We start from the raw sequence: 24,786 nt of genomic DNA, 5'->3' as shown, positions 1-24,786 counted from the left end.
GCCACGATTTGCAACTAATAGCTGGACTCTTCATTTACCCTGGAGTCCGGAGCTGTGGAGACCCACTGCCGGGTAGAATGAAGGGTTGCGTGCGCAAGGGAGACACTATGGGAGCTGGAAGCAGGAAAGGTGAAGTGAATTATATTTATATAGCGCTTTTCTCAAGTGACTCAAAGCGCTTTACATAGTGAAACCTAATATCTAAGTTACATTTAAACCAGTGTGGGTGGCACTGGGAGCAGGTGGGTAAAGTGTCTTGCTCAAGGACACAACGGCAGTGACTAGGATGGTGGAAGCGGGAATCGAACCTGCAACCCTCAAGTTGCTGGCACGGCCACTCTACCAACCGAGCTATACCGCAATACATGTTTGACGTGTTGTCAGAAGCAGCTGCTAAACAATCTTAGCAAACCTCCGTCCTCCATTGTTGTGTCGCGCAGCCAAGGTGTTCCCAAACGGGAAATCTTTAACGAGGCAGGAGGGTCTTCCATCTCAGGCTTTAACATGTTGACCTAGCCTGCTAGCTGCTAGCATGTACCTGTTCGGTACACCTCCGAACCGAACCGAAACCCCCGTACCGAAACGGTTCGATACAAATACACGTACCGTTACACCCCTAAACAGAACATGACAAATTTGCAAGTGTGTAATTTGTTGTGAGTTCATGCTCTGTGTTGTTTTTTTTTCTTTGAACAAGGTGATGTTCATGCACGGTTCATTTTGTGCACAAGTAAAAAAAAACATATATATTTGTCTTGAATTTGAAATATTTTGTTTGTTTTTTTTTTCACTAAAGAAGGGTTCGGTGAATGCGCATTTGAAACTGGTGGGGTTCGGTACCTCCAACAAGGTTAAGAACCAGTGCCTTAGATCAGGGATGCCGACACTCTTTCAGCAGGCCAACTACTTTTCAAATGACCAAGTCGAGGTGATCTACTTCATCTTAAACATATGTTAGAGGCTAATTTAGTGCCAAACTATTTAAGAAGTCGGTCTAATTTAGTGCATGGCCACGTACTGATTGTGGCTTTAAAAGGGTGTCACTCACCTCGAAGACAGTCAGGGAGAGCGGGTGTGAAAGTTTTTCTTTATTGAAGATGAGAGTGTGTCTCGTCCCTCCGTTCACATCTACACTGGAGAGCGTGTGCAACTTTGAGTCCACCCAGTAGAGTCGCTGGTTGACCATGTCTGTCCACACCAAGAAAGACGTCAACGTTCCACTGGTTATTCAAGTTGTTTCATAAAACTAACTGACGGAGACGGGATTACCAAGGGTGATTCCGTTAGGCCACACAATGTTGTCCTTTACCAAGACGATGCGGTCGGCTCCATTTAAACCACTCCTCTCTATCCTTGCCTCCTCACCCCAGTCAGTCCAGTACATGAAGCTGCCGTGAAGACATGGAGGTTAGAAAGACAGTCAGCCCCTTAATTAAGCTCATAAGAAGATATGTACTTGTTGATTGGATCCACTGTGATGGCTCTTGGCTTCTGCAGGTTTTCTGTGATCAGCGTCTTCCTCTTGCTGCCCTCTGTCGTTGCCACGGAGATGCAGTGCAAGGAACTGTCAGTCCAGTAGATGTTGCCATGGATCCAGTCCACTGCAAGGCCTTCTGGGTCCTTCATTCCATCGCCGATCACTACGGTATGTTGGGAGGAATTGGCGGCCGTGTCTAACCTAGAGCTGTGAGGATGAATAGTCTTATTAGTCCATGTCAACACAAACAAACACCAGTGGCGGCTGCTGGACTTTCAAGTAGGGGAAGCTCATTTTCAGCTACTCTACAAACAGGAATCTATTCTCCAATAACAGATATAAAGATGCTAGTTTTTACAAAGAAAATATCACTTAAAACAGGGGTCACCAACTTTTTTGAAACCAAGAGCTACTTCTTGGGTACTGATTAATGCGAAGGGCTACCAGTTTGATACACATTTAAATAAATTGCCAAAAATAGCCAATTTGCTCAATTTACCTTTAATAAATAAATGTGTATATATATATATAAAAAAGGGGGAATTTCTGTCTGTCATTCCGTCGTACATTTTTTTTCCTTTTATGGAAGGTTTTTTGTAGAGAATAAATGATTAAAAAAAAACGCTTAATTGAACGGTTTAAATGAGAGGAGAAAACATGAAAATTACATTTTAAACAGTTTATCTTCAATTTCGACTCTTTAAAATTCAACCGAAAAAATTAAGAGAAAAACTAGCTAATTCAAATCTTTTTGAAAAAATTAAAAAAATAATCTATGGAACATCATTAGTAATTTTTCCTGATTAAGATAAATTTTAGAATTTTGATGACATGTTTTAAATAGGTTAAAATCCACTTTGAAATAAGATTTAAATTTCATTCTACAGATTTTCTAGATTTGCCAGAATATTTTTTTTGAATTTTAATCATAATAGGTTGGAAGAAATATTTCACAAATATTCTTGATCAAAAAAACGGAAACTAAAATGAAGAATTAAATTAAAATGTATTTATTATTCTTTACAATAAAAAAAATAAAGTTACTTGAACATTGATTTAAATTGTCAGGAAAGAAGGGGAAAGAATTTAAAAGGTAAAAAGGTTTATGTGTTTAAAAATCCTAAAATCATTTTTAAGGTTGTATTTTTTCTCTAAAATTGTCTTTCTGAAAGTTATAAGAAGCAAATTAAAAAAAACTAATTAATTTATTTAAACAAGGGAAGACCAAGTATTTTCTTGGATTTTCAAATTCTAGTTTTGTCTCTCTTAGAATTAAAAATGTCGAGCAAAGCGAGACCAGCTTGATAGTTAATAAATACAATTTAAAAAAAGAGGCAGCTCACTGGTAGGTGCTGCTATTTGAGCTATTTTTAGAACAGGCCAGCGGGCAACTCATCTGCTCCTTACGGGCGACCTGGTGCCCGCGGGCACCGCGTTGGTGACCCCTGACTTAGAGGACATGTTAATGATTTCAGACATAAGTCGCTCCTGAGTATAAGTCGCACCCCCGGCCAAACTATGAAAAAAAACTGCGACTTATAGTCCGAAAAATACGGTAGATACCTACTGCAGGTAGAGACACGCTCTTTACTGGCAACACTAGTTTTTTTCTAATCAAGGACCTCATCCTTAATGTCTTATTAACATCTCTTTAACAAATTATTTACTCATTCGACAGCTTATCTTGTTCAGAGTAATGAGTAAACTGGAACGTCCCCAAAAGTGACTTTGACAAAGGCGGGTTATGCCCTGGACTGGTCACGATAGTCAATACAGGGAACATACAGACCAGTGTTTTTCAACCTTTTTTGAGCCGAGGCACATTTTTTGCGTTGAAAAAATGCGGAGGCACACCAGCAGCAGAAATTATTTAATATTGAAACTCACTTAACAGTAAAATATGGTTGTCGCAATTGTTGGATATGACCTTAAAGCACATTTCCAGTGAGGGTTGGACTCCGCCAAGGCTGTCCTTTGTCACCGATTCTGTTCATAACTTTTATGGACAGAATTTTTAGGCGCAGTCAAGGCGTTGAAGGGTTCCGGTTTGGTGACCGCAGGATTAGGTCTCTGCTTTTTGCAGATGATGTGGTCCTGATGGCTTCATCTGACCGGGATCTTCAGCTCTCGCTGGATCGGTTCGCAGCCGAGTGTGAAGCGACCGGAATGAGAATCAGCACCTCCAAATCCGAGTCTATGGTTCTCGCCCGGAAAAGGGTGGAATGCCATCTCCGGGTTGGGGAGGAGACCCTACCCCAAGTGGAGGAGTTCAAGTACCTAGGAGTCTTGTTCACGAGTGGGGGAAGAGTGGATCGTGAGATCGACAGGCGGATCGGTGCGGCGTCTTCAGTAATGCGGACGTTGTACCGATCCGTTGTGGTGAAGAAGGAGCGGAGCCGGAAGGCAAAGCTCTCAATTTACCGGTCGATCTACGTTCCCATCCTCACCTATGGTCATGAGCTTTGGGTCATGACCGAAAGGATAAGATCACGGGTACAAGCGGCCGAAATGAGTTTCCTCCGCCGTGTGGCGGGGCTCTCCCTTAGAGATAGGGTGAGAAGCTCTGCCATCCGGGAGGAACTCAAAGTAAAGCCGCTGCTCCTTCACATCGAGAGGAGCCAGATGAGGTGGTTCGGGCATCTGGTCAGGATGCCACCCGTCCAACCGGTAGGAGGCCACGGGGAAGACCCAGGACACGTTGGGAAGACTATGTCTCCCGGCTGGCCTGGGAACGCCTCGGGATCCCCCGGGAAGAGCTAGACGAAATGGCTGGGGAGAGGGAAGTCTGGGTTTCCCTGCTTAGGCTGTTGCCCCCGCGACCCGACCTCGGATAAGCGGAAGATGATGGATGGATGGATGGACCTTAAAGCATAAGCAAGCATGCATGACTATTGCTCTTGTCTCAAAGTAGGTGTACTGTCACCACTTGTCACATCACATCATGACTTAGTTTCACTTTTTTGTAGTTTTCCTGTGTGTAGTGTTTTACTTCTTGTCTTGCACTCTAATTTTGGTGGCTTTTTCTATTTTTTTGTTGGTATTTCACTGTAGCAGTTTCATGTCTTCCTTTAAGCAATATTTCCCGCATCTACTTTGTTTTAGCAAACAAGATTATTTCAGTTGTTTTCATCCTTCTTTGTGGGGACATTGTTGATTGTCATGTCCTGTTCGGTTGTACATTGTGGACGCCTTCTTTGCTCCACAGTAAGTCTTTGCTGTCGTCCAGCATTCTGTATTTGTTTACTTTTGTAGCTCGTTCAGTTTTAGTTTAGTTCTGCATAGCCTTCCCTAAGCTTCAATGCCTTTTCTTAGGGGGCACCCAGCTTTTGTTTATTTTTGGTTTAAGCATTAGAAACCTTTTTACCTGCATGCTGCCTCCCGCTGTTTCCGACATCTACAAAGCAATTAGCTACCGGCTGCCACCTACTGATATGGAAGAGCTCTAGACAGCACCGACACTCAACAACAACACATCATTTGCAGACTGTAATTACTGGTTTGTAAAAAATATTTTTAACCCAAATAGGTGAAATTAGACAATCTCCCACGGCGCAGCACAGTGTTTGAAAAACACTCATATAGACCACTGGTGGGATAAAGCAGGAGGTTTTCTAACCTGTAGATTTTCTTGTGGGCAAGGTCCACCCAGAAGATAATCTCTCTAGGCATGTCCATGTCCAGAGCTACTACGTTTTTCAGCCCGCCCACCAGACGCACGTACTCGCTACGATCCACCGTCATCTTCCTCACCTCATGTCTGTTTGTGAAATAGAGGGTGGGTGTGGTGCCTGGAGGAAGAGACGGAACGGGAAAAAAAGACTGAGTGGTGTCCAGGATAAAACTGTGTGGTTGCGGGTTTTTTAAAGTGCTCACCTGACTCAGCCTTGCAGGTCTTGGCAACAGGATCCATGGCAAAGCCTTCTTTACAATCACACTTGTAGCTGCCGGGCTCATTGATGCAAGTCTGACTGCAGATGTCCGGATCTGCACATTCGTCAATGTCTGCGAGGTGACCAAACATGAAGCATTTTTGCATTGTTTTTTTTTTGAAGAAACACGCAAAGACCCACCGTACTATTTTCTACCCTTCTCACCTTCACAGTTTTTGTTGTCCGCCTGAAGTATGTATCCTGCAGGGCAGGAACAACTGTAGCCAATCTTTAGATCTATACAACCATGGGAGCAGCCGCCATTTCCACTCGAGCACTCGTTGTTGTCTGAGGATATCCACACAAGCAGAATAATGAACATGTTGTCATGTGACCAGTCATGACTCGCAGTAGATGCTTTAGTAAACAAATAACAGTCACAATTTCCAGCCCATTAGCAGTAATAGCGCTAATAGAGCGGAGGAAAAAAAAACACTTACTGCACTCGGTGACCGGCTCATCCGACCAATCCTGGCAGTCTCTCTGTTTGTCGCACAACTTCGCCGTGCTGATGCACTCCCCGCTGCCGCACTTGAATTGAGTCGGGCCGTCGCAGGCATTTTCTGAAGAGAAAAGGATTAGACAAAGTTTTAAAGGAATCGTACTTTAACGTAGTAAATAGAAGTATTTCCTTATTCCGTGATATGAAACACATTTGCAATTTTTCAGGAAGAGGAGGTGGTACAAAATGTAATTGGAACGCCTTATATGCCAGTTAAACATCTCTGCATGGAAAAGACAAAAGACGGGAGCAGAGTAATTTGCTACACTTGAACAAACTCCGGATAGTCGAACCTCGGATTCAGGAGGAACAGTGTGGTTTTCATCCTGGTCGTGGAACTGTGGACCAGCTCTATACTCACGGCAGGGTTCTTGAGGGTGCATGGGAGTTTGCCCAACCAGTCTACATGTGCTTTGTGGACTTGGAGAAGGCATTCGACCGTGTCCCTCGGGAAGTCCTATGGGGAGTGCTCAGAGAGTATGGGGTACCGGACTGTCTTATTGTGGCGGTCCGCTCCCTGTACGATCAGTGCCAGAGCTTGGTCCGCATTGCTGGCAGTAAGTCGAACACATTTCCAGTGAGGGTTGGACTCCGCCAAGGCTGTCCTTTGTCACCGATTCTGTTCATAACTTTTATGGACAGAATTTCTAGGCGCAGCCAAGGCGTTGAGGGGTTCCGGTTTGGTGGCCGCGGGATTAGGTCTCTGCTTTTTGCAGATGATGTGGTCCTGATGGCTTCATCTGGCCGGGATCTTCAGCTCCCACTGGATCGGTTCGCAGCCGAGTGTGAAGCGGCCGGAATGAGAATCAGCACCTCCAAATCCGAGTCCATGGTTCTCTCCCGGAAAAGGGTGGAGTGCCATCTCCGGGTTGGGGAGGAGACCCTGCCCCAAGTGGAGGAGTTCAAGTACCTAGGAGTCTTGTTCACGAGTGGGGGAAGAGTGGATCGTGAGATCGACAGGCGGATCGGTGCGGCGTCTTCAGTAATGCGGACGTTGTACCGATCCGTTGTGGTGAAGAAGGAGCTGAGCCGGAAGGCAAAGCTCTCAATTTACCGGTCGATCTACGTTCCCATCCTCACCTATGGTCATGGGCTTTGGGTCATGACCGAAAGGATAAGATCACGGGTACAAGCGGCCGAAATGAGTTTCCTCCGCCCTTAGAGATAGGGTGAGAAGCTCTGTCATCCGGGAGGAACTCAAAGTAAAGCCGCTGCTCCTCCACATCGAGAGGAGCCAGATGAGGTGGTTCGGGCATCTGGTCAGGATGCCACCCGAACGCCTCCCTAGGGAGGTGTTTAGGGCACGTCCAACCGGTAGGAGGCCACGGGGAAGACCCAGGACACGTTGTGAAGACTATGTCTCCCGGCTGGCCGGGGAACGCCTCGGGATCCCCCGGGAGGAGCTAGATGAAGTGGCTGGGGAAAGGGAAGTCTGGGTTTCCCTGCTTGGGCTGTTGCCCCCGCGACCCTACCTTGGATAAGCGGAAGAAGATGGATGGATGCATGGATGGATGAACAAACTAAACTAAAACACAGTTTGAATGTAAGCAACAGACAAAAACATTGTAAATACATACAATAAATCTATAAAAACGTGATTGTAAATAGCTCAAATGTATCCGGTCCTTTACTTTTTTATGATTGCGTATAAGGGTGCAAAATTATGAATACATCTGAATTTATAGGAATGAACTAGAAATTATATACAATTTAGTGTGGGCTATATTTTCTATTATATATAAAAATAAAGTTAAAGTACCACTGATAGTCACACACACACACTAGGTGTGGTGAAATTACCCTCTGCATTTGACCCATCCCCTTCTTGCACCCCCTGGGATGTGAGGGGAGTAGTGAGTAGCAGCGCCCATTATTATTCCATATTGGCTAAATACATTTAAAATGAACCCTTGTGTTATGTTCATGTTGTTGTTACTCAGCCAGCGTTTCTGTTAAAATACTGAACAGATGTTTATTGGGACAAGGGGTAAGCATCTGTTTAGGATTTTAACATAAAGGTGTTTGATTGTGAGGCATTAAAAGCCACAAAATGCAATGGGTCCATCAGACCCACAAACACTGGCTGAGTAACAATATAAATGTTGCGCGGAAAATTTCTCTGCCAGTTTCTGCACGTGCGGTTCCCACACAAGGTTACAACATTGTCTGTCAACACTGCCTGCTCTCATTTTCTCGCACATTTTGACACTCCGATGTTCTGTGTACCTACACAATATGAACCTTGCACAGAAAATTTCTCTGCCAGTTTCTGCATCCCACAGGGATTCTTCTTTTATGGGGGCGGCATGGCGTAGTGGGTAGAGCGGCCGTGCCAGAAACCTGAGGGTTGCAGGTTCGCTTCCCACCTATTGACATCCAAATCGCTGCCGTTGTGTCCTTGGGCAGGACACTTCACCCTTGCCCCCGGTGCCGCTCACACTGGTGAATGAATGATGGATGAATGATTGGTGGTGGTCGGAGGGGCCGTAGGCGCAAACTGGCAGCCACGCTTCCGTCAGTCTACCCCAGGGCAGCTGTGGCCACAGATGTAGCTTACCACCACCAGGTGTGAATGAATGATGGGTTCCCACTTCTTTGAGTATCTAACAATAGAAAAGCGCGATATAAATCTAATCCATTATTATTATTATTATGTTTCGGCACCTGCGGTTCACACACAAGGTTGCAACATTGTTTGTCAACACTGTCTGCTCTCATTTTCTCGCACATTTGACCCTCTGATGTTCTGTGTACCTAAACTCTGTCCTCCTCCTGTCTAGACCTGCTGAGTATGTGTGTGTGTGTGTTGCGTGTGGTACACAAAACATAAATTTCCACACTTCTATAAGCCCCGGGTCCAGTGAACCCGGACATCTTATATGTAATAGAAATGTGTAGGGGGGTGTATGGTACGTGGTCATTAAATATGTATTTTGATAAATGTTCTTCACAGAAAATGAGATAGTCAGTGAGTCTCAGTTTAGAAAAAGAATCAATTGTATAATTTTTCTTTCAATAAAAAATGAAAACACACAAGGGTTGTACAATAGATAAATTGTTTCGATGATCCAAATTAATCATCCATTATTTTTTTTATACCGCTTATCTTTGCTGGTAAGCTGGAGCCTAACCCAGCTGAGTTCAATTATGTCAGCCCTTAGGGTCATCATATCTTTTATTTACTTCCGAAACTTCCCCATTAAACTGTAAAGTTTCCGGAAATGAGCTTCCCCTTTCACAACCGTAAAAGCACCTGAAGGCACGCTGTATTTCAGGCAACACGGTAAAGAATCTGGGTATTATCTTCGACCCAACTCTCTCCTTTGAGTCACACATTAAAAGCGTTACTAAAACGGCCTTCTTTCATCTCCGTAATATCGCTAAAATTCGCTCCATTCTGTCCACTAAAGACGCTGAGATCATTATCCATGCGTTTGTTACGTCTCGCCTCGATTACTTTAACGTATTATTTTCGGGTCTCCCCATGTCTAGCATTAAAAGATTACCGTTTGTTACAAAATGCGGCTGCTAGACTTTTGACAAGAACAAGAAAGTTTGATCACATTACGCCTGTACTGGCTCACCTGCACTGGCTTCCTGTGCACTTAAGATATGACTTTAAGGTTTTACTAATTACTTATAAAATACTACACGGTCTAGCTCCATCCTATCTTGCCGATTGTATTGCACCATATGTCCCGGCAAGAAATCTGCGTTCAAAGGACTCCGGCTTATTAGTGATTCCCAAAGCCCAAAAAAAGTCTGCGGGCTATAGAGCGTTTTCATTTCGGGCTCCAGTACTCTGGAATGCCCTCCCGGTAAAAGTTCGAGATGCTACCTCAGTAGAAGCATTTAAGTCTCACCTTAAAACTCATTTGTATACTCTAGCCTTTAAATAGACTCCCTTTTTAGACCAGTTGATCTGCCGTTTCTTTTCTATTTCTCCTATGTCCCCCCCTCCCTTGTGGAGGGGGTCCGGTCCGATCCAGTGGCCATGTACTGCTCGCCTGTGTATCGGCTGGGGACATCTCTGCGCTGCTGATCCGCCTCCGCTTGGGATGGTTTCCTGCTGGCTCCGCTGTGAACGGGACTCTCGCTGCTGTGTTGGATCCGCTTTGGACTGGACTCTTGCGACTGTGTTGGATCCATTATGGATTGAACTTTCACAGTATCATGTTAGACCCGCTCGACATCCATTGCTTTCCTCCTCTCCAAGGTTCTCATAGTCATCATTGTCACCGACGTCCCGCTGGGTGTGAGTTTTCCTTGCCCTTATGTGGGCCTACCGAGGATGTCGTAGTGGTTTGTGCAGCCCTTTGAGACACTAGTGATTTAGGGCTATATAAGTAAACATTGATTGATTGATTGATGAATAAAGTCACCTGCTTGGCAGCCGAGCTCATCGCTACCGTCTGAACAGTGACGCAGGTTGTCGCACTGACGGCTGCCATGGATACACGTGCCGTCACCGCATTGGAACTCATCCAGCCGACAAGTAGGGCGAGCTGGAAATAATGAACGAGTGGATTAAATGAGACAGGCTGAAATTGTAACTCCATGCAACGAAAAAAAAAAAAGTTAACTCACTGCAGTTGACTTCATCCGAGTGATCCAGGCAGTCCGTGCTGCCATCACAGCGCCAGCTGCTGTGTGTGCACGAGCCATCAGCGCACTGGAACTCATGCGCTGCGCAAGTCTTCTTCTCCGGCTGCTTGCCCGCACAGTTCTGGGGCCACTCGTCGGACCCGTCGGCGCAGTCTTTGTCGCCGTCGCAGAGCCAGGTAGCGAGCAGGCATACAGAGTTATTACACTGGAAGGTCTGCGGGCTACATGTGGGCTTCGGGCAGGAAGCCTCGTCTGAGCCGTCGGGACAGTCGTCGTCGTGGTCACACACGAAGCTGTCAGATATACACTGTCCTGTGGTGCAGCGGAACTGCTGAGCCGTGCACTGCTTGGCCGCTGGGGTGAAGAGGAAGTGGGGGGATTAGTAGAGGAGCCAATACAGTGTATTTTGCAACTGTTATTCTTCTATGCATATTACATATAATGGCCTGGATTGCAGAAGTGGAGAGGAGACAAGTGGTTTGAATTGGAGATGTCCGATAATATCCGACTGCTGATATTATCGGCCGATAAATGCTTTAAAATGTAACATCGGAAATTAGCGGTATCGGTTTCAAATTTATCGGTATCGGTTTTATAAAGTAAAATGTATGACTTTTTTTGTACGCGGACATAGGGTGAAGTACAGAGCGCCAATAAACCTTAAAGGCACTGCATTTGCGTGCCGGCCCAGTCAAATATCTATGGCTTTTCACACACACAAGTGAATGCCATGCATAGTTGGTCAACAGCCATACAGGTCACACTGAAGGTGGCCGCATAAACAAGTTCAATGCTGTTACAAATATGCGCCACACTGTGAACCCACAACAAGCAAGAATGACAAACACATTTTGGGAGGATATCGACACCGTAACACAACATAAATACAACATAACAAATACCCAGAATCCCTTGCAGCACTAATTCTTCCCAGGCTTCTACAATATACCCCCCCCCCAACCTCCCCTTAGTCTCTCAGGGAGAGCATGTCGCAAATTCCAAGCTGCTGTTTTGAGGCATGTTAAAAAAAAAGCACTTTGTGATGTCAATAATAAATATGGCAGTGCTTTTTGGGCATTTTTTTCCATAACTTCAGTTGATTTATTTTGGAAAACCTTGTTTTATTGTTTAATGCATCCAGCGGGGCATCACAACAAAATTAGGCATAACTCCACGACTGTATATATCGGTTTCGGTTGATATCGGAATCAGTAATTAAGAGTCAGACAATATCGGAATATCGGCAAAAAAGCCATTATCGGACATCTCTAGGTTTGAATACAATGGGCCTGACTTGAAAGGACAAAGTTTAAAGAATTAGATTCATGTTTTGGGATTATTAAGAATACTTGATGAATGTTTAATCTATATCAGTGCAACAATCGTAGGTTGTCGACGACTTCATTTTTTGTGACTTGAACAGGAATTGAATCTATTTTTCAAACTGCTGTTCACATCATGATTGCGCACTTTAACTACTAAACCACCAGAGTCAGAAGTGATAAAAGCACTGCCATCACTGATATATCCGTGTGAAGTGTACCTGGTATGGCAAGTACCTTTTTTTTTTACTTAATTGTACTTAAAGCACTATGTCAATTATTGATTTCAATTTTACAACTTATTGTTTGCTTCTCAACAGTGACCCTCCCAATTTTCCCGGGAGACTCCCGAATTTCAGTGCCCCTCCCGAAAATCTCCCAGGGCAACCATTTTCCCAAATTTCTCCCGATTTCCACCTGGACAACAATAATGGAGGCGTGCCTTAAAGGCACTGCCTTTAGCGTCTTCTAAACCTGTCGTCACGTCCGCTTTTCCTCCATACAAACAGTGTGCTGGCCATGCCACATAATATATGCAGCTTTTACACACACATAAGTGAATGCAATGCATACTTGGTCACCAGCCATACAGGTCACACTGAGGGTGGCCATATAAACAACTTTAACGCTGTTACAAATACGCGCCACACTGTGAACCCACACCAAACAAGAATGACAAACACTTTTCGGGAGAACATCCGCACCGTAACACAACATAAACACAACAGAATAAATACCCCAGCTCCCTTGCAGCACTAACTCTTCCGAGACGCTACAATATACACCACTCCACCACCAAACCCCGCCCACCCCCATTTACCATATGCGAAGGTCTCGAGGTTGGCAAGTATGTATGTCAGGCGTTATAGCTCGGTTGGTAGAGCGGCCAGCAACTTGAGGGTTCCAGGTTCAATCCCCGCTTCCTCCATCCTAGTAACTGCCGTTGTGTCCTTGGGCAAGACACCTTACCCACCTACTCCCAGTGCCACCCACACTGGTTTAAAGTGAAGTGAAGCGAATTATATTTATATAGCGCTTTTTCTCTAGTGACTCAAAGCGCTTTACATAGTGAAACCCAATATCAATTTTTTTTTTTTTACATGTAAACCAGTGTGGGCGGCACTGGGAGCAGGTGGGTAAAGTGTCTTGCTCAAGGACACAACGGCAGTGACTAGGATGGCGGGAGCGGGATGTAACTTAGATATATTGGGTTTCACTATGTAAAGTGCTTTGAGTCACTAGAGAAAAGCGCTATATAAATATAATTCACTTCAATTTAAAAATAAAAATAGAATAAACCCCACGATGGCCATTGCACTCCTGTAACATACTCTCTTCCTGAGCGGATAAAATGTACACCCGTAGTTTTACAAAAACGGTGTTTGAAAGCCTTTACTTCACCTACTCAGTGGCCTAGATGGCCTGAGATCGGTAGGTTGGGGGTTCAAACCCCGGCTGAGTCATACCAAAGACTATAACAATGGGACCCATTACCTCCCTGCTTGGCACTCAGCATCAAGGGTTGGAATTGGGGGTTAAATCACCAAAAATGATTCCTGGGCGCGGCACCGCTGCTGCTCACTGCTCCCCTCACTTCCCAGGGGATGATCAAGGGGATGGGTCAAATGCAGAGGACAAATTTCACCAACCCTTGTCTGTGTGTGACAATCATTGGTACTTTAAATTTTATGATCCCACTTACTACTTTAACAGTAATCTTTTTTTTAAAATAATTTCTATAACATATCTCTCACCTGTGAATGGTCACATCTAGCCGTTGATTGGTCAGCTGCCTACGCTGTCAATCAGTGACAAGAAGGCGGCACCAGAAAGCCAATCAATGAACTGGTGGGCATTCTAAAGGGGCAAGCTTCAGCCTGAGCGGCGGTTTTCCGCCTTGCACAAGTGTTAGACTTGTCTCCATTTACTAGCATTACTAAATAGTGCCTTTTGAAGGCCAGTGGGTATGATGTCTCCCTCTGCCCCAACGAAAATACATCTATGGTGTAAAAAAAAACCAAACTTACTGCAGTTCTTCTCATCTGCGCCGTTGTCACAGTCAGCGTTGCCGTCACAATGCCAGCCCTGGGGTACACACTGATGCTCGGGGGCACCGCAGCTGAACTCTGTGTCTAGACACGTTCTGGCCGCTGAGGACACAAACAGGAAGTTTGACTTGACTTATTATTGAGCACATTGCAACAGAGATTAGAAAACTGAAGTGAATAATCAGCTTATGTATCAATAAATTCAACTGCTATTTGTTATTAGTGTATAGAATGGTGTCATCAGTCTGTTACTAACTAACTCAAATTGTCCATTATAAAAAAAAAAAGTCCAGTTTGAAGTATGAAACAGTGTGAAGAGGACAAAGAAAACATACCGCATGTTTCGGGGAGTTCATCAGTTCCATCGCCACAGTCGTCCGTCCCGTCACAAACCCACCTGCGGGTGACACACCTGCCGTTTGCGCACTTCAGCTGACTGGAGCTGCATTCGTAAGCTGCATAAATGAATGACAAATAAGTCACTCACGTTTACGTCAAACAACCCCAACATGATCAACATTAGGAAAAAATACTGATAAACTTGTCATGTTGATTGAGGACTTTTGTAAAATAGACAAACGTTACATACTGTAGCTCAGCGGTCACCAACCTTTTTGAAACCAAGAGTTACTTCTTGGGTACTGATTAATGCGAAGGGCTACCAGTTTGATACATACCTAAATAAATTGCCAGAAATAGCATATTTGCTCAATTGGCCATTGTGGAGGGGGGGGCGTGGCCTGCGGACCTGCAACGAAGCGGGGTGTGCCAAGACCGGAAATATGACATTAGTGGCGCCCACTATGGGTTGCGGTCAAATTGCTTCGGAAGACATCTAATCCTAATTGTGTGAATGCTCCAAAGCAACATATGGCTTTCTACACCAAAATTCATCGGTTTATTAAATTTCTTCTTCTCCATATTTTGGCGGGCTTTACCTTCCACATTTTTCACCTGATTCAAAAAGTTCCAACTTCAAACCGTTCGGCTTATTCGGGAATCACGGGCTTTCCCTTTACAAGTTCCAAAAAATCCCAGATTTCCCAGAATTTCAGGTTTTACGGGACATTTTTCCCCCATTTAAGATGAATTAGCCATTGTGGAGGGGGGCGTGGCCTGCGGACCTGCAGCGAAGTAGGGTGTGCCAGGACCAGCTTCGAGATCAGCAACAGGTGCGTAGATGGCCCACCTGGGCCTGCTTATCTAATCACCTGTCGCTCTTTTTGTTTTTTGAAACCAAGAGCTACTTCTTGGGTACTGATTAATGCGAAGGGCTACCAGTTTGATACATACCTAAATAATTTGCCAGAAATAGCATATTTGCTCAATTTACCTTTAACTCTGTTATTATTAATAATTAATGATATTTATCTTTGTGGAAACACTGATCATCTTAATGATTTCTCACAATAAATATTTGTATTTTTGATGACATGTTTTAAATAGGTTAAAATCCAATCTGCACTTTGTTAGAATATAAAACAAATTGGACCAAGCTATATTTCTAAAAAAGACAAATCATTATTTCTTCTAGATTTTCCAGAACAAACATTTTGAAAGAAATTCAAAAGACTTTGAAATAAGATTTAAATTTGATTTTAACAGATTTTCTAGATTTGCCAGAATATATTTTTTTAATTTTAATCATAATAAGTTTGAAGAAATATTTCACAAATATTCTTCGTCGAAAAAACAGAAGCTAAAATAAAGAATTAAATTAAAATGTATTTATTATTCTTCACTATAGAAACATGTATTTACTTGAACATTGATTTAAATTGTCAGGAAAGAAGAGGAAGGAATTTAAAAGGTAAAAAGGTATAAAAATCCTAAAATAATTTTTAAGGTTGTATTTTTGCTCTAAAATTGTCTTTCTGAAAGTTATAAGAAGCAAAGTAAAACAATCAATTAATGCATTTAAACAAGTGAAGACAAGTCTTTAAAATATTTTCTTGGATTTTCAAATTCTATTTGAGTTTCGTCTCTCTTAGAATAAAAATGTCGAGCAAAGCGAGACCAGCTTGCTAGTAAATAAATACAATTTAAAAAATAGAGGCAGCTCACTGGTAAGTGCTGCTATTTGGGCTATTTTTAGAACAGGCCAGCGGGCGACTCATCTGCTCCTTACGGGCTACCTGGTGCCCACGGGCACTGCGTTGGTGACCCCTGACTTAGAGGACGTGTTAATAATTTCACACACAAGTCGCTCCTGAGTATAAGTCGCACCCCCGGCCAAACTATGAAAAAAAAAACTGCGACTTATAGTCCAAAAAATACGGTAGATACCTACTGCAAGTGGAGACAAGCTCTTTACTGGCAACACTAGTTTTTTTCTAATCAAGGACCTCATCCTTAATGTCTTATTAACATCTCTTTAACAAATTATTTACTCATTCGACAGCTTATCTTGTTCAGAGTAATGAGTAAACTGGAGCGTCCTCAAAAATTCCTTTGACAGAGTTATGCCCTGGACTGGTCACGATAGTCAATACAGGGAACATACAGACCAGTGTTTTTCAACCTTTTTTGAGCCGAGGCACATTTATTGCGTTGAAAAAACGCGGAGGCACACCAGCAGCAGAAATTATTTAAAATTGAAACTCACTTAACAGTAAAATATTGTTGGATATGACCCTAAAGCAGGGGTGCCCATTACGTCGATCGCGAGCTACCAGTCGACCGCGGGGGGTGTGTCAGTCGATCTCCAGCCAGGCTTTTAAAAAAAATAGACCTAAAAATTAGTGATCATCAATCTTCACCAAGACGTCACTTAAATGACATTCACGGTACCGGAGGGTCTTGTGAGATGACGCTGGCTGCTGCAAGATCATTATTATGAAAATATGACCGAGAGGAAGGCGAGAAACACTTTTTATTTCAACAGACTCTCGCTAACTAAATACAGAGTCTCGGAAAACTGGCGTGCACAAGCGATCCCTCAGAAAGCTGGCGTGCACATCACTTGTGCACGCCAGCTTTCCGAGACTCTTATTTAGTTAGCGCAGGCAGCATGAAGCAGGGCTTTTATTGTGAAGATAGGAAATGTGCAGTCGGCCTTTAGAGTTTTGACGGAAGGGACGGCGCGAAAGTCTGTTGAAATAAAAAGTGTTTCTCGCCTTCCTCTCTGTCATTTTTTCATAATAATGAACTGGCAGCAGCCAGCGTCATCTCACAAGACCCTCGGGTGCCGTGAATGTCAATCAAGCAAGCTACGGAATTTGCCGCCAATGTTTTTCTTGTAAAGTGTATGGAAGCTGGATGAATTAGATGCCAAAAACCAACCACTTTCATGTGGTATTGTACAGAAAGGACAACTTTTTTTCTCCTCCATTTGAAAATGTGGGCGTTATCCTCATTACTGTCTGATTCCAATCAATGCAAGTCATCAGAATCAGGTAATACACCAACTTATATTCTTGTCTTTGTGAAAGAAAGACATCTATATGTGTTACACATGCTTGTATTATCATTAAACACATTTAACTTGTTTACAAAAATGTCTCTTTCATAAATAAATAAATATAAATGATATATATAAATGAGGTAGATCCCCTCGAGTTGGTCAATTGAAAAGTAGCTCGCCTGCAGAAAAAGTGCGGGCACCCCTGCCCTAAAGCATAAGCAAGCATGCATGACTATTGCAGACCTGGTGCCCACGGGCACCGCGTTGGTGACCCCTGCTGTAGCTAGTAAGAGGGTCTTTTTCTGAATATGAGATCAGGGGATGATTTTGGATGCATACAGGAAGTTTAAGGTGCAAATGCAAACCAGAGATTACCAAGATTTGTTTTACCTGAGTAAATTAGTTTCTGGTAATAAAAAAGTTCCTGAAAAGTTGGTGAAAAGGTAGATATTTTTATTGTTGTCTTTACTGTGGAAGGTTTTATTGTACAATTCAGACAGTACAAACCTTCACTTGAACCACTCAGTGGTTCACCCTGAGATCGGTAGGTTGTGAGTTCAAACCCCGGCCGAGTCATACCAAAGACTATAAAAATGGGACCCATTACCTCCCTGCTTGGCACTCAGCATCAAGGGTTGGAATTGGGGGTTAAATCACCGGAAATTATTCCCGGGCGTGGCCACCCCCTCAAGGGTGACGGGTAAAATCCAGAGAATAATTTTGCCACACCTAGTGTGTGTGTGACAATCATCGGTACTTCAACTTTAAGTCTGCACCTTAATCCGGGCTGCCAAGTCGCACAGAGTTCAAACCATCGTCATGCATGAGTGTCACGCTTGCTTTGCTTTTCCTTCTGTCTTACTTTGGCTTTTTACTCCTCTTATTTCAAGAAAAGGTACCAGCCTTTACCAAATTTGTCAACCAAGCATGTAATTATAAAGTTAAGATAGTTTTTTTTAGTGTAAAGTATTTTCACATTTAAACATTAACAGAGGATAACTTGTTTCACATTTGAACACAGTTAAGAAAGTTAAAATGTTTTTCAAAAATGTACATTTAATGAAGGTTTTATCAGTCCCCAAAGGGTTTTGCAGGCGTTTTTTTGTGATTGTCGCGGCCCAATAGGCCCGAAATTGGCGGTAGCTTTTTCAGAATGTTGCTGCAAACGTTGCAATGTTTCATTTAACCAAATTGGGATTAAATGAATTTGGTATCAATGTAAGTGTTCCTTTTGACCTTAACCTAAAAAAGCACAGGATTTCAACAAATTAGATTAGATAGATTAGATAGTACTTTATTTATTCCGTCAGGAGAGTTCCTTCAGGAAAATTACAATTTTCAGCACAATCCCATTCAAGATCAGACAAACATTACAGGGAGACAGAACAGGATCGCTGACGGGTCTGCCGGCTTCCAGCGCCCCTTACAAAAAAGATGACATACAGGTAAACAGGGGGACGGGGGGGGGGGGGGGGAATAGAAGATTAAAATAAAATAAAAATAAAAAAATAAAAATAAAAATCGGTCTTAGCCTGGGCCCTGGAGTGGGGGTGCAGACTGAGGCCAAGGGGGGAAAAAATAAAAAATAAAAAAAATAAAAAGATGTTTTACTCGTTTTGTACCGCAACGACCTAAAAGTAGGCACCTGATGGCAGTAAAAAACGCTTATTCAAGAGACCATTGTTAATTGCTGTCTTGTTTTAATTCATTATAACTAATAATATCTCAGCTACAATCGGGCGTTGTAGCTGAGATAGGCACCAGCGACCCCAAAGGGAGAGCCCCGCCACACGGCGGAGGAAACTCATTTCGGCCGCTTGTACCCGTGATCTTATCCTTTCGGTCATGACCCAAAGCTCATGACCATAGGTGAGGATGGGAACGTAGATAGACCGGTAAATTGAGAGCTTTGCCTTCCGGCTCAGCTCCTTCTTCACCACAACGGATCGGTACAACGTCCGCATTACTGAAGACGCCGCACAGATCCGCCTGTCGATCTCACGATCCACTCTTCCCCCACACGCTTTCAAAGAGTTTGTCCTTATTAAATATTTATGTAAGCAAATGTAAACTGTTGAGAGCGCTCTATAGCGCTATTTTTTTTTAAATACATAAGAGATGATCAGATATAAAATATGTCTGATTCTGATTCTGATTTGTGGTTCCTTCCAAGGTTTCTAATTGTTCCCATTAGGTTTAGATGTTGTTGTGGTTTGTGCAGCCTTTTGAGGCATTTGTGATTAGGGGCTATATAAATAAACTTTGATTGATTGATTGATTGATATATTGTTATACATTGTTGATCGGGCTTCGTCTACACAATAAACAAACAGTTGCCGTGTGTGGATCCCAAATCCCATAGGCCAAAATGACGACAATTGGATCAGAATGCGGGGAAGTTACGGGCATTGGACAAAAATGCAAGTCCGTGCGGGGATTGGTTAAATTTGCGTGAATGGGCACGATCGAGATATCGCGATTTCCCGTGGAGACTGTTTATGATGGCGACAGTTTGACTCGAAAAACAGATTACTTGAACTTCTATGATTTCCTTTGGGAAATGATCTTTAATAATGGAGACTTTATTGTACTTGTATTTACTACAGCTGTATCTTACCAGTATCAAATATAACTGTTGAAAACACTCCAAAGTAGAGGGATTGGACACAAAACATCTGCAGCTTTACTTCAGTTTGTCATCTGCGTTGCAACGACGTCACTTTTCAATCAAACGATTGAACTTTGAAGCAGTCCAACGGTAATAAAACGATCTCGGCGTATTTTGAGTTGAGAGGTCGTGACCAAAGGCAATCACATCTAAAGCACAGTACACAATCACGTTCTGTAATGGCAGCGAATGGGTACATTCATTCACGCTCCTCCAGCGAGGGTGTGGCCTTGTGCAACACCTCACCATTGTCCTGGAGGATGAGTCAGACTGGCATTTTAGGATAATAGAATGGGAGGAGAATAATCACACCACTGGTTGCTGATTGGTCCGACAGTGAACCTGCCTGCAGCGGCATCACTGCAGTAACCCTAAGGCAGGGGTGCCCATTACGTCGATCGCGAGCTACCAGTCGACCGCGGGGGGTGTGTCAGTCGATCTCCAGCCAGGCTTTTAAAAAAAATAGACCTAAAAATTAGTGATCATCAATCTTCACCAAGACGTCACTTAAATGACATTCACGGTACCGGAGGGTCTTGTGAGTTGACGCTGGCTGCTGCAAGATCATTATTATTAAAAATGACCGAGAGGAAGGCGAGAAACACTTTTTATTTCAACAGACTCTCGCGTCGTACCTTCCGTCAAAACTTGCACATTTCCTATCTTCACAATAAAAGCCCTGCTTCATGCTGCCTGCGCTAACTAAATACAGAGTCTCGGAAAACTGGCGTGCACAAGCGATCCCTCAGAAAGCTGGCGTGCACATCACTTGTGCACGCCAGCTTTCTGAGACTCTTATTTTGTTAGCGCAGGCAGCATGAAGCAGGGCTTTTATTGTGAAGATAGGAAATGTGCAGTCAGCCTTTAGAGTTTTGACGGAAGGGACGGCGCGAAAGTCTGTTGAAATAAAAAGTGTTTCTCGCCTTCCTCTCTGTCATTTTTTCATAATAATGAACTGGCAGCAGCCAGCATCATCTCACAAGACCCTCGGGTGCCGTGAATGTCAATCAAGCAAGTCTTCGTGAAAGAAAGACATCTATATGTGTTACACATGCTTGTATTATCATTAAACACATTTAACTTGTTTACAAAAATGTCTCTTTCATAAATAAATAAATATAAATGATATATATAAATGAGGTAGATCCCCTCGAGTTGGTCAATTGAAAAGTAGCTCGCCTGCAGAAAAAGTGTGGGCACCCCTGCCCTAAGGCATTGATTTCTCAAAAGAAATCATTAATGACTAATCATGGAAAGTCTGGCTGATGTTTTGAAAACCTTACAACAAGAAAAAAGACCATGCAAAGGTCATAAACACACTTATTTGGGGAGGAAATAACCTACACGTAAGAAACGGCTGCACTGCTTTCTGCATTCCCCCAGCTCCAGTAATACCCAAACCACAACGCCAGCCCACGTGTGACGCAAACCCCAGGCTGGAAGCTAATTCGCATTTACAGAAATAGTTTCCAAACTAAGTGCAGCTGTTGCGCTAATGCACAACCGACATAAGGAGACCACATTTGCCAAGGACTCTGGTAGTGCCACTTGCTCTTCTGCTTCACCATTATCAGACCTTTACTGAACGGTAACTGGAAAGCATACAAGGTCAATGTTTTATCACCTATCTTTCATTATTTTCAAAAAATGCCTTTCAAAAAGACATTTCAGCTCTCTTTATGCTGTCATACGTCATTCTTAATAGAATCGTCGCCCCAAAATTCTGCATCAAACTGACTCGGGAGTTGTTGTAAATTTTAACATCACTGACAAACCAGAAATGACCCAAAACATGCAATAAGGGAACCAAGTTGGCCTCAATTGTTTGCTGCACACTTTAAAGCAACAGTTAGTGATAACCATTTATGAGATAAGAGCTTCATTTGCACGGATCAGGTGAATAGCAGCTCTTTCATCGCCTTGACAACCAGGGATCGCCTATTTCTGTGGTCTACTGTATAACAGGGTTTTCAAAGTATTCCTCTGATGCATCCATCCATCCATTTTCTACCGCTTATTCCCTTTCGGGGTCGCGGGGGGCGCTGGCGCCTATCTCAGCTACAATCGGGCGGAAGGCAGGGTACACCCTGGACAAGTCGCCACCTCATCACATGTTGTCTGTCTATCTGTGTGCAGCAGTTTAAAAAAAAGTAAATACATAACATTTTCAAGTCTGCTATGGCAGCTCATGTTTAAAAGCAATATTTAAAGGTTTTTAGTTTCTACACTGAGAACGCAAAAGTCTGGGTTGAGCAGAAAACTTTGGCAAATATCCTTCAGAAAATATTTTTTTCAGCGGAGATCCCACCTGTTTTATTCTCTAAAGGAAAGCTCACTATATACTATTATATTTTCAAATATAGATTCAGCTCAATTATTTGAAGTTTTGAGACTTAAAGTTTCAAGTTAAGACTTAAAGTTAGATTTCATAACAACAGCTTGTATGGCTTGAACAATTAATCAATTTAATTGATTAATTTGATTAATAAAAAGCTTCAATTTAAGTTTTGTTACATTGATTAATCATTTAATGCAGGGCTCCCACAACTACGGCCCGCGGGCCAAATCCGGCCCGCGTGAAGTCCCAAGTTTAAAAAAAATCCAACCAATTATTTTTGATTATTTTTTTAAATCTGTCCTTTCTAATTCATTTTCTACTGCTTGTTACTCTGTGTCTCCTAGCCGCTCAGGCAAATCTTATTGTCTAAAAATGCATTTTTCCATCGATGGAGTGCGCACTTGATGTCATGTTTTCAGTCAATTAGTGCGCGAGGAATATGTATGTATGTATGTATGTATATATATATATATATATATATATATATATATATATATATATATATACATATATATATATATATACACACATATATATATATATATATATATATATATATATATATATATATATATATATATATATATATACATACATACATACATATTCCTCGCGCACTAATTGACTGAAAACATGACATCAAGTGCGCACTCCATCGATGGAAAAATGCATTTTTAGACAATAAGATTTGCCTGGACGGCGTGGCGCAGTGGGAGAGTGGCCGTGCGCAACCCGAGGGTCACTGGTTCAAATCCCACCTGGAACCAACCTCGTCACGTCCGTTGTGTCCTGAGCAAGACACTTCACCCTTGCTCCTGATGGGTCCTGGTTGGCGCCTTGCATGGCAGCTCCCTCCATCAGTGTGTGAATGTGTGTGTGAATGGGTAAATGTGGAAGTAGTGTCAAAAGCGCTTTGAGTACCTTGAAGGTAGAAAAGCGCTATACAAGTACAACCCATTTATCATTTTATTTAAATAAATAGCCTGGCCCCCTGCCAAATTATTTTAACCCAATGCGGCCCCGGAGTCAATAAGTTTGGGGACTACTGATTTAATGGTAAATGGGTTATAGAATACAATAGAATAGAATAAAATGGAAAGTACTTTATTGATCCCTGGGGGTAATTCAGCACCACAGTTCGCTCACAATAGACAATAATAATAATAAATAATATAATTTATATCATATACTGAAAAAACTGAAATCTAAGTAAGATTAAATCTCTCAAATAAAGGTGATATTTGCCTATTTTCTGTCTGATAAGAAAGTTCTTCTCACTAAGCATATTTTATGTTAGTGTTTTACTTGTTTTAGGGGTTTTGGTCCTAAATGATCTCAGTAAGATATTACAGCTTGTTGCTGAGATTTTATAACCTATATTGAGTAAAACATGCTTGAAACTAGAATATCAACTGTTACAAAGCTGTGTCAACATTAATTGCAATAACTACTTTTTTAAAGTAATAATTTCTTATTTCAAGCATGGAAAAAAAAATAATGCATATAGTCTTGTTCACGAGTGAGGGAAGAGTGGATCGTGAGATCGACAGGCGGATCGGTGCGGCGTCTTCAGTAACGCGGACGTTGTACCGATCCGTTGTGGTGAAGAAGGAGCTGAGCCGGAAGGCAAAGCTCTCAATTTACCGGTCTATCTACGTTCCCATCCTCACCTATGGTCATGACCGAAAGGATAAGATCACGGGTACAAGCGGCCAAAATGAGTTTCCTCCGCCGTGTGGCGGGGCTCTCCCTTAGAGATAGGGTGAGAAGTCCTGCCATCCGGGAGGAACTCAAAGTAAAGCCGCTGCTCCTCCACATCGATGCCATCCGAACGCCTCCCTAGGGAGGTGTTTAGGGCACGGGGAAGACCCAGGACAAGTTGGGAAGACTATGTCTCCTGGCTGGCCTGGGAACGCCTCGGGATCCCCTGGGAAGAGCTAGACGAAGTGGCTGGAGAAAGGGAAGTCTGGGTTTCCCTGCTTAGGCTGTTGCCCCCGCGACCCGACCTCGGATAAGCGGAAGAAGATGGATGGATTATGTCAAGATAATGGCACTAGCATTTACTTAATTTAAGAATATTTTTCAACATTTTGAGCAAAAAGGTCTTGTTTTTTGTTTTTCTACCAAGAAAAGTGCACTTGTTATTAGTGAGAATATACTTCTTTTAAGGTATTTTTGGGTTCATTGAGGTTAGCTAATTTGACTTGTTTTGGAAAGCCTTGACAAGCCGAATTTTCTTGTTCTATTGGCGGATAATTTTACTTAGTTCAAGTAAAATACCCCTCATTTTTCCATTTTTTTTCTTGTTTTTAAACACTGACTTTTTGCAGTGTATATATGTACATATATAATATATGAATAATATAAATATATTCTACATTTAAGTGCAGTCAAGAAGGTAGAAAAGCGCTATACAAGTTATACTTGTATAGCGCTTTTCTACCTGTACATTGATCAAATCAGGGTCGCATTGGGTTCTGAGAACTTTAAAGTA

General features: G+C 42.7%; 1 protein-coding gene across 1 annotated transcript in view; it reads right to left on the bottom strand.

Annotated features, from left to right (window-relative positions):
- Positions 1-24,786, bottom strand: part of LOC133538696 (low-density lipoprotein receptor-like) — a 47,410-nt gene that overhangs the window by 16,613 nt on the left and 6,011 nt on the right. The window contains exons 2-12 of the mRNA XM_061880413.1: positions 14,219-14,338; positions 13,863-13,985; positions 10,496-10,867; positions 10,291-10,413; positions 5,847-5,969; positions 5,572-5,694; positions 5,351-5,479; positions 5,094-5,265; positions 1,457-1,684; positions 1,270-1,388; positions 1,049-1,188 (exon numbers count right to left, since the gene is read on the bottom strand). Of these exons, the coding sequence (XP_061736397.1) occupies positions 1,049-1,188; positions 1,270-1,388; positions 1,457-1,684; positions 5,094-5,265; positions 5,351-5,479; positions 5,572-5,694; positions 5,847-5,969; positions 10,291-10,413; positions 10,496-10,867; positions 13,863-13,985; positions 14,219-14,338 (1,772 nt within the window). The remainder of the gene's footprint in view (positions 1-1,048; positions 1,189-1,269; positions 1,389-1,456; positions 1,685-5,093; positions 5,266-5,350; positions 5,480-5,571; positions 5,695-5,846; positions 5,970-10,290; positions 10,414-10,495; positions 10,868-13,862; positions 13,986-14,218; positions 14,339-24,786) is intronic.

Source organism: Nerophis ophidion, linkage group LG20 (assembly GCF_033978795.1).
Source record: "Nerophis ophidion isolate RoL-2023_Sa linkage group LG20, RoL_Noph_v1.0, whole genome shotgun sequence".
In the NCBI taxonomy this organism is placed as follows: domain Eukaryota; kingdom Metazoa; phylum Chordata; class Actinopteri; order Syngnathiformes; family Syngnathidae; genus Nerophis; species Nerophis ophidion.
Note: the sequence above shows the minus strand (reverse complement) of the source record. Positions and strands in the feature narration are given on the sequence as shown.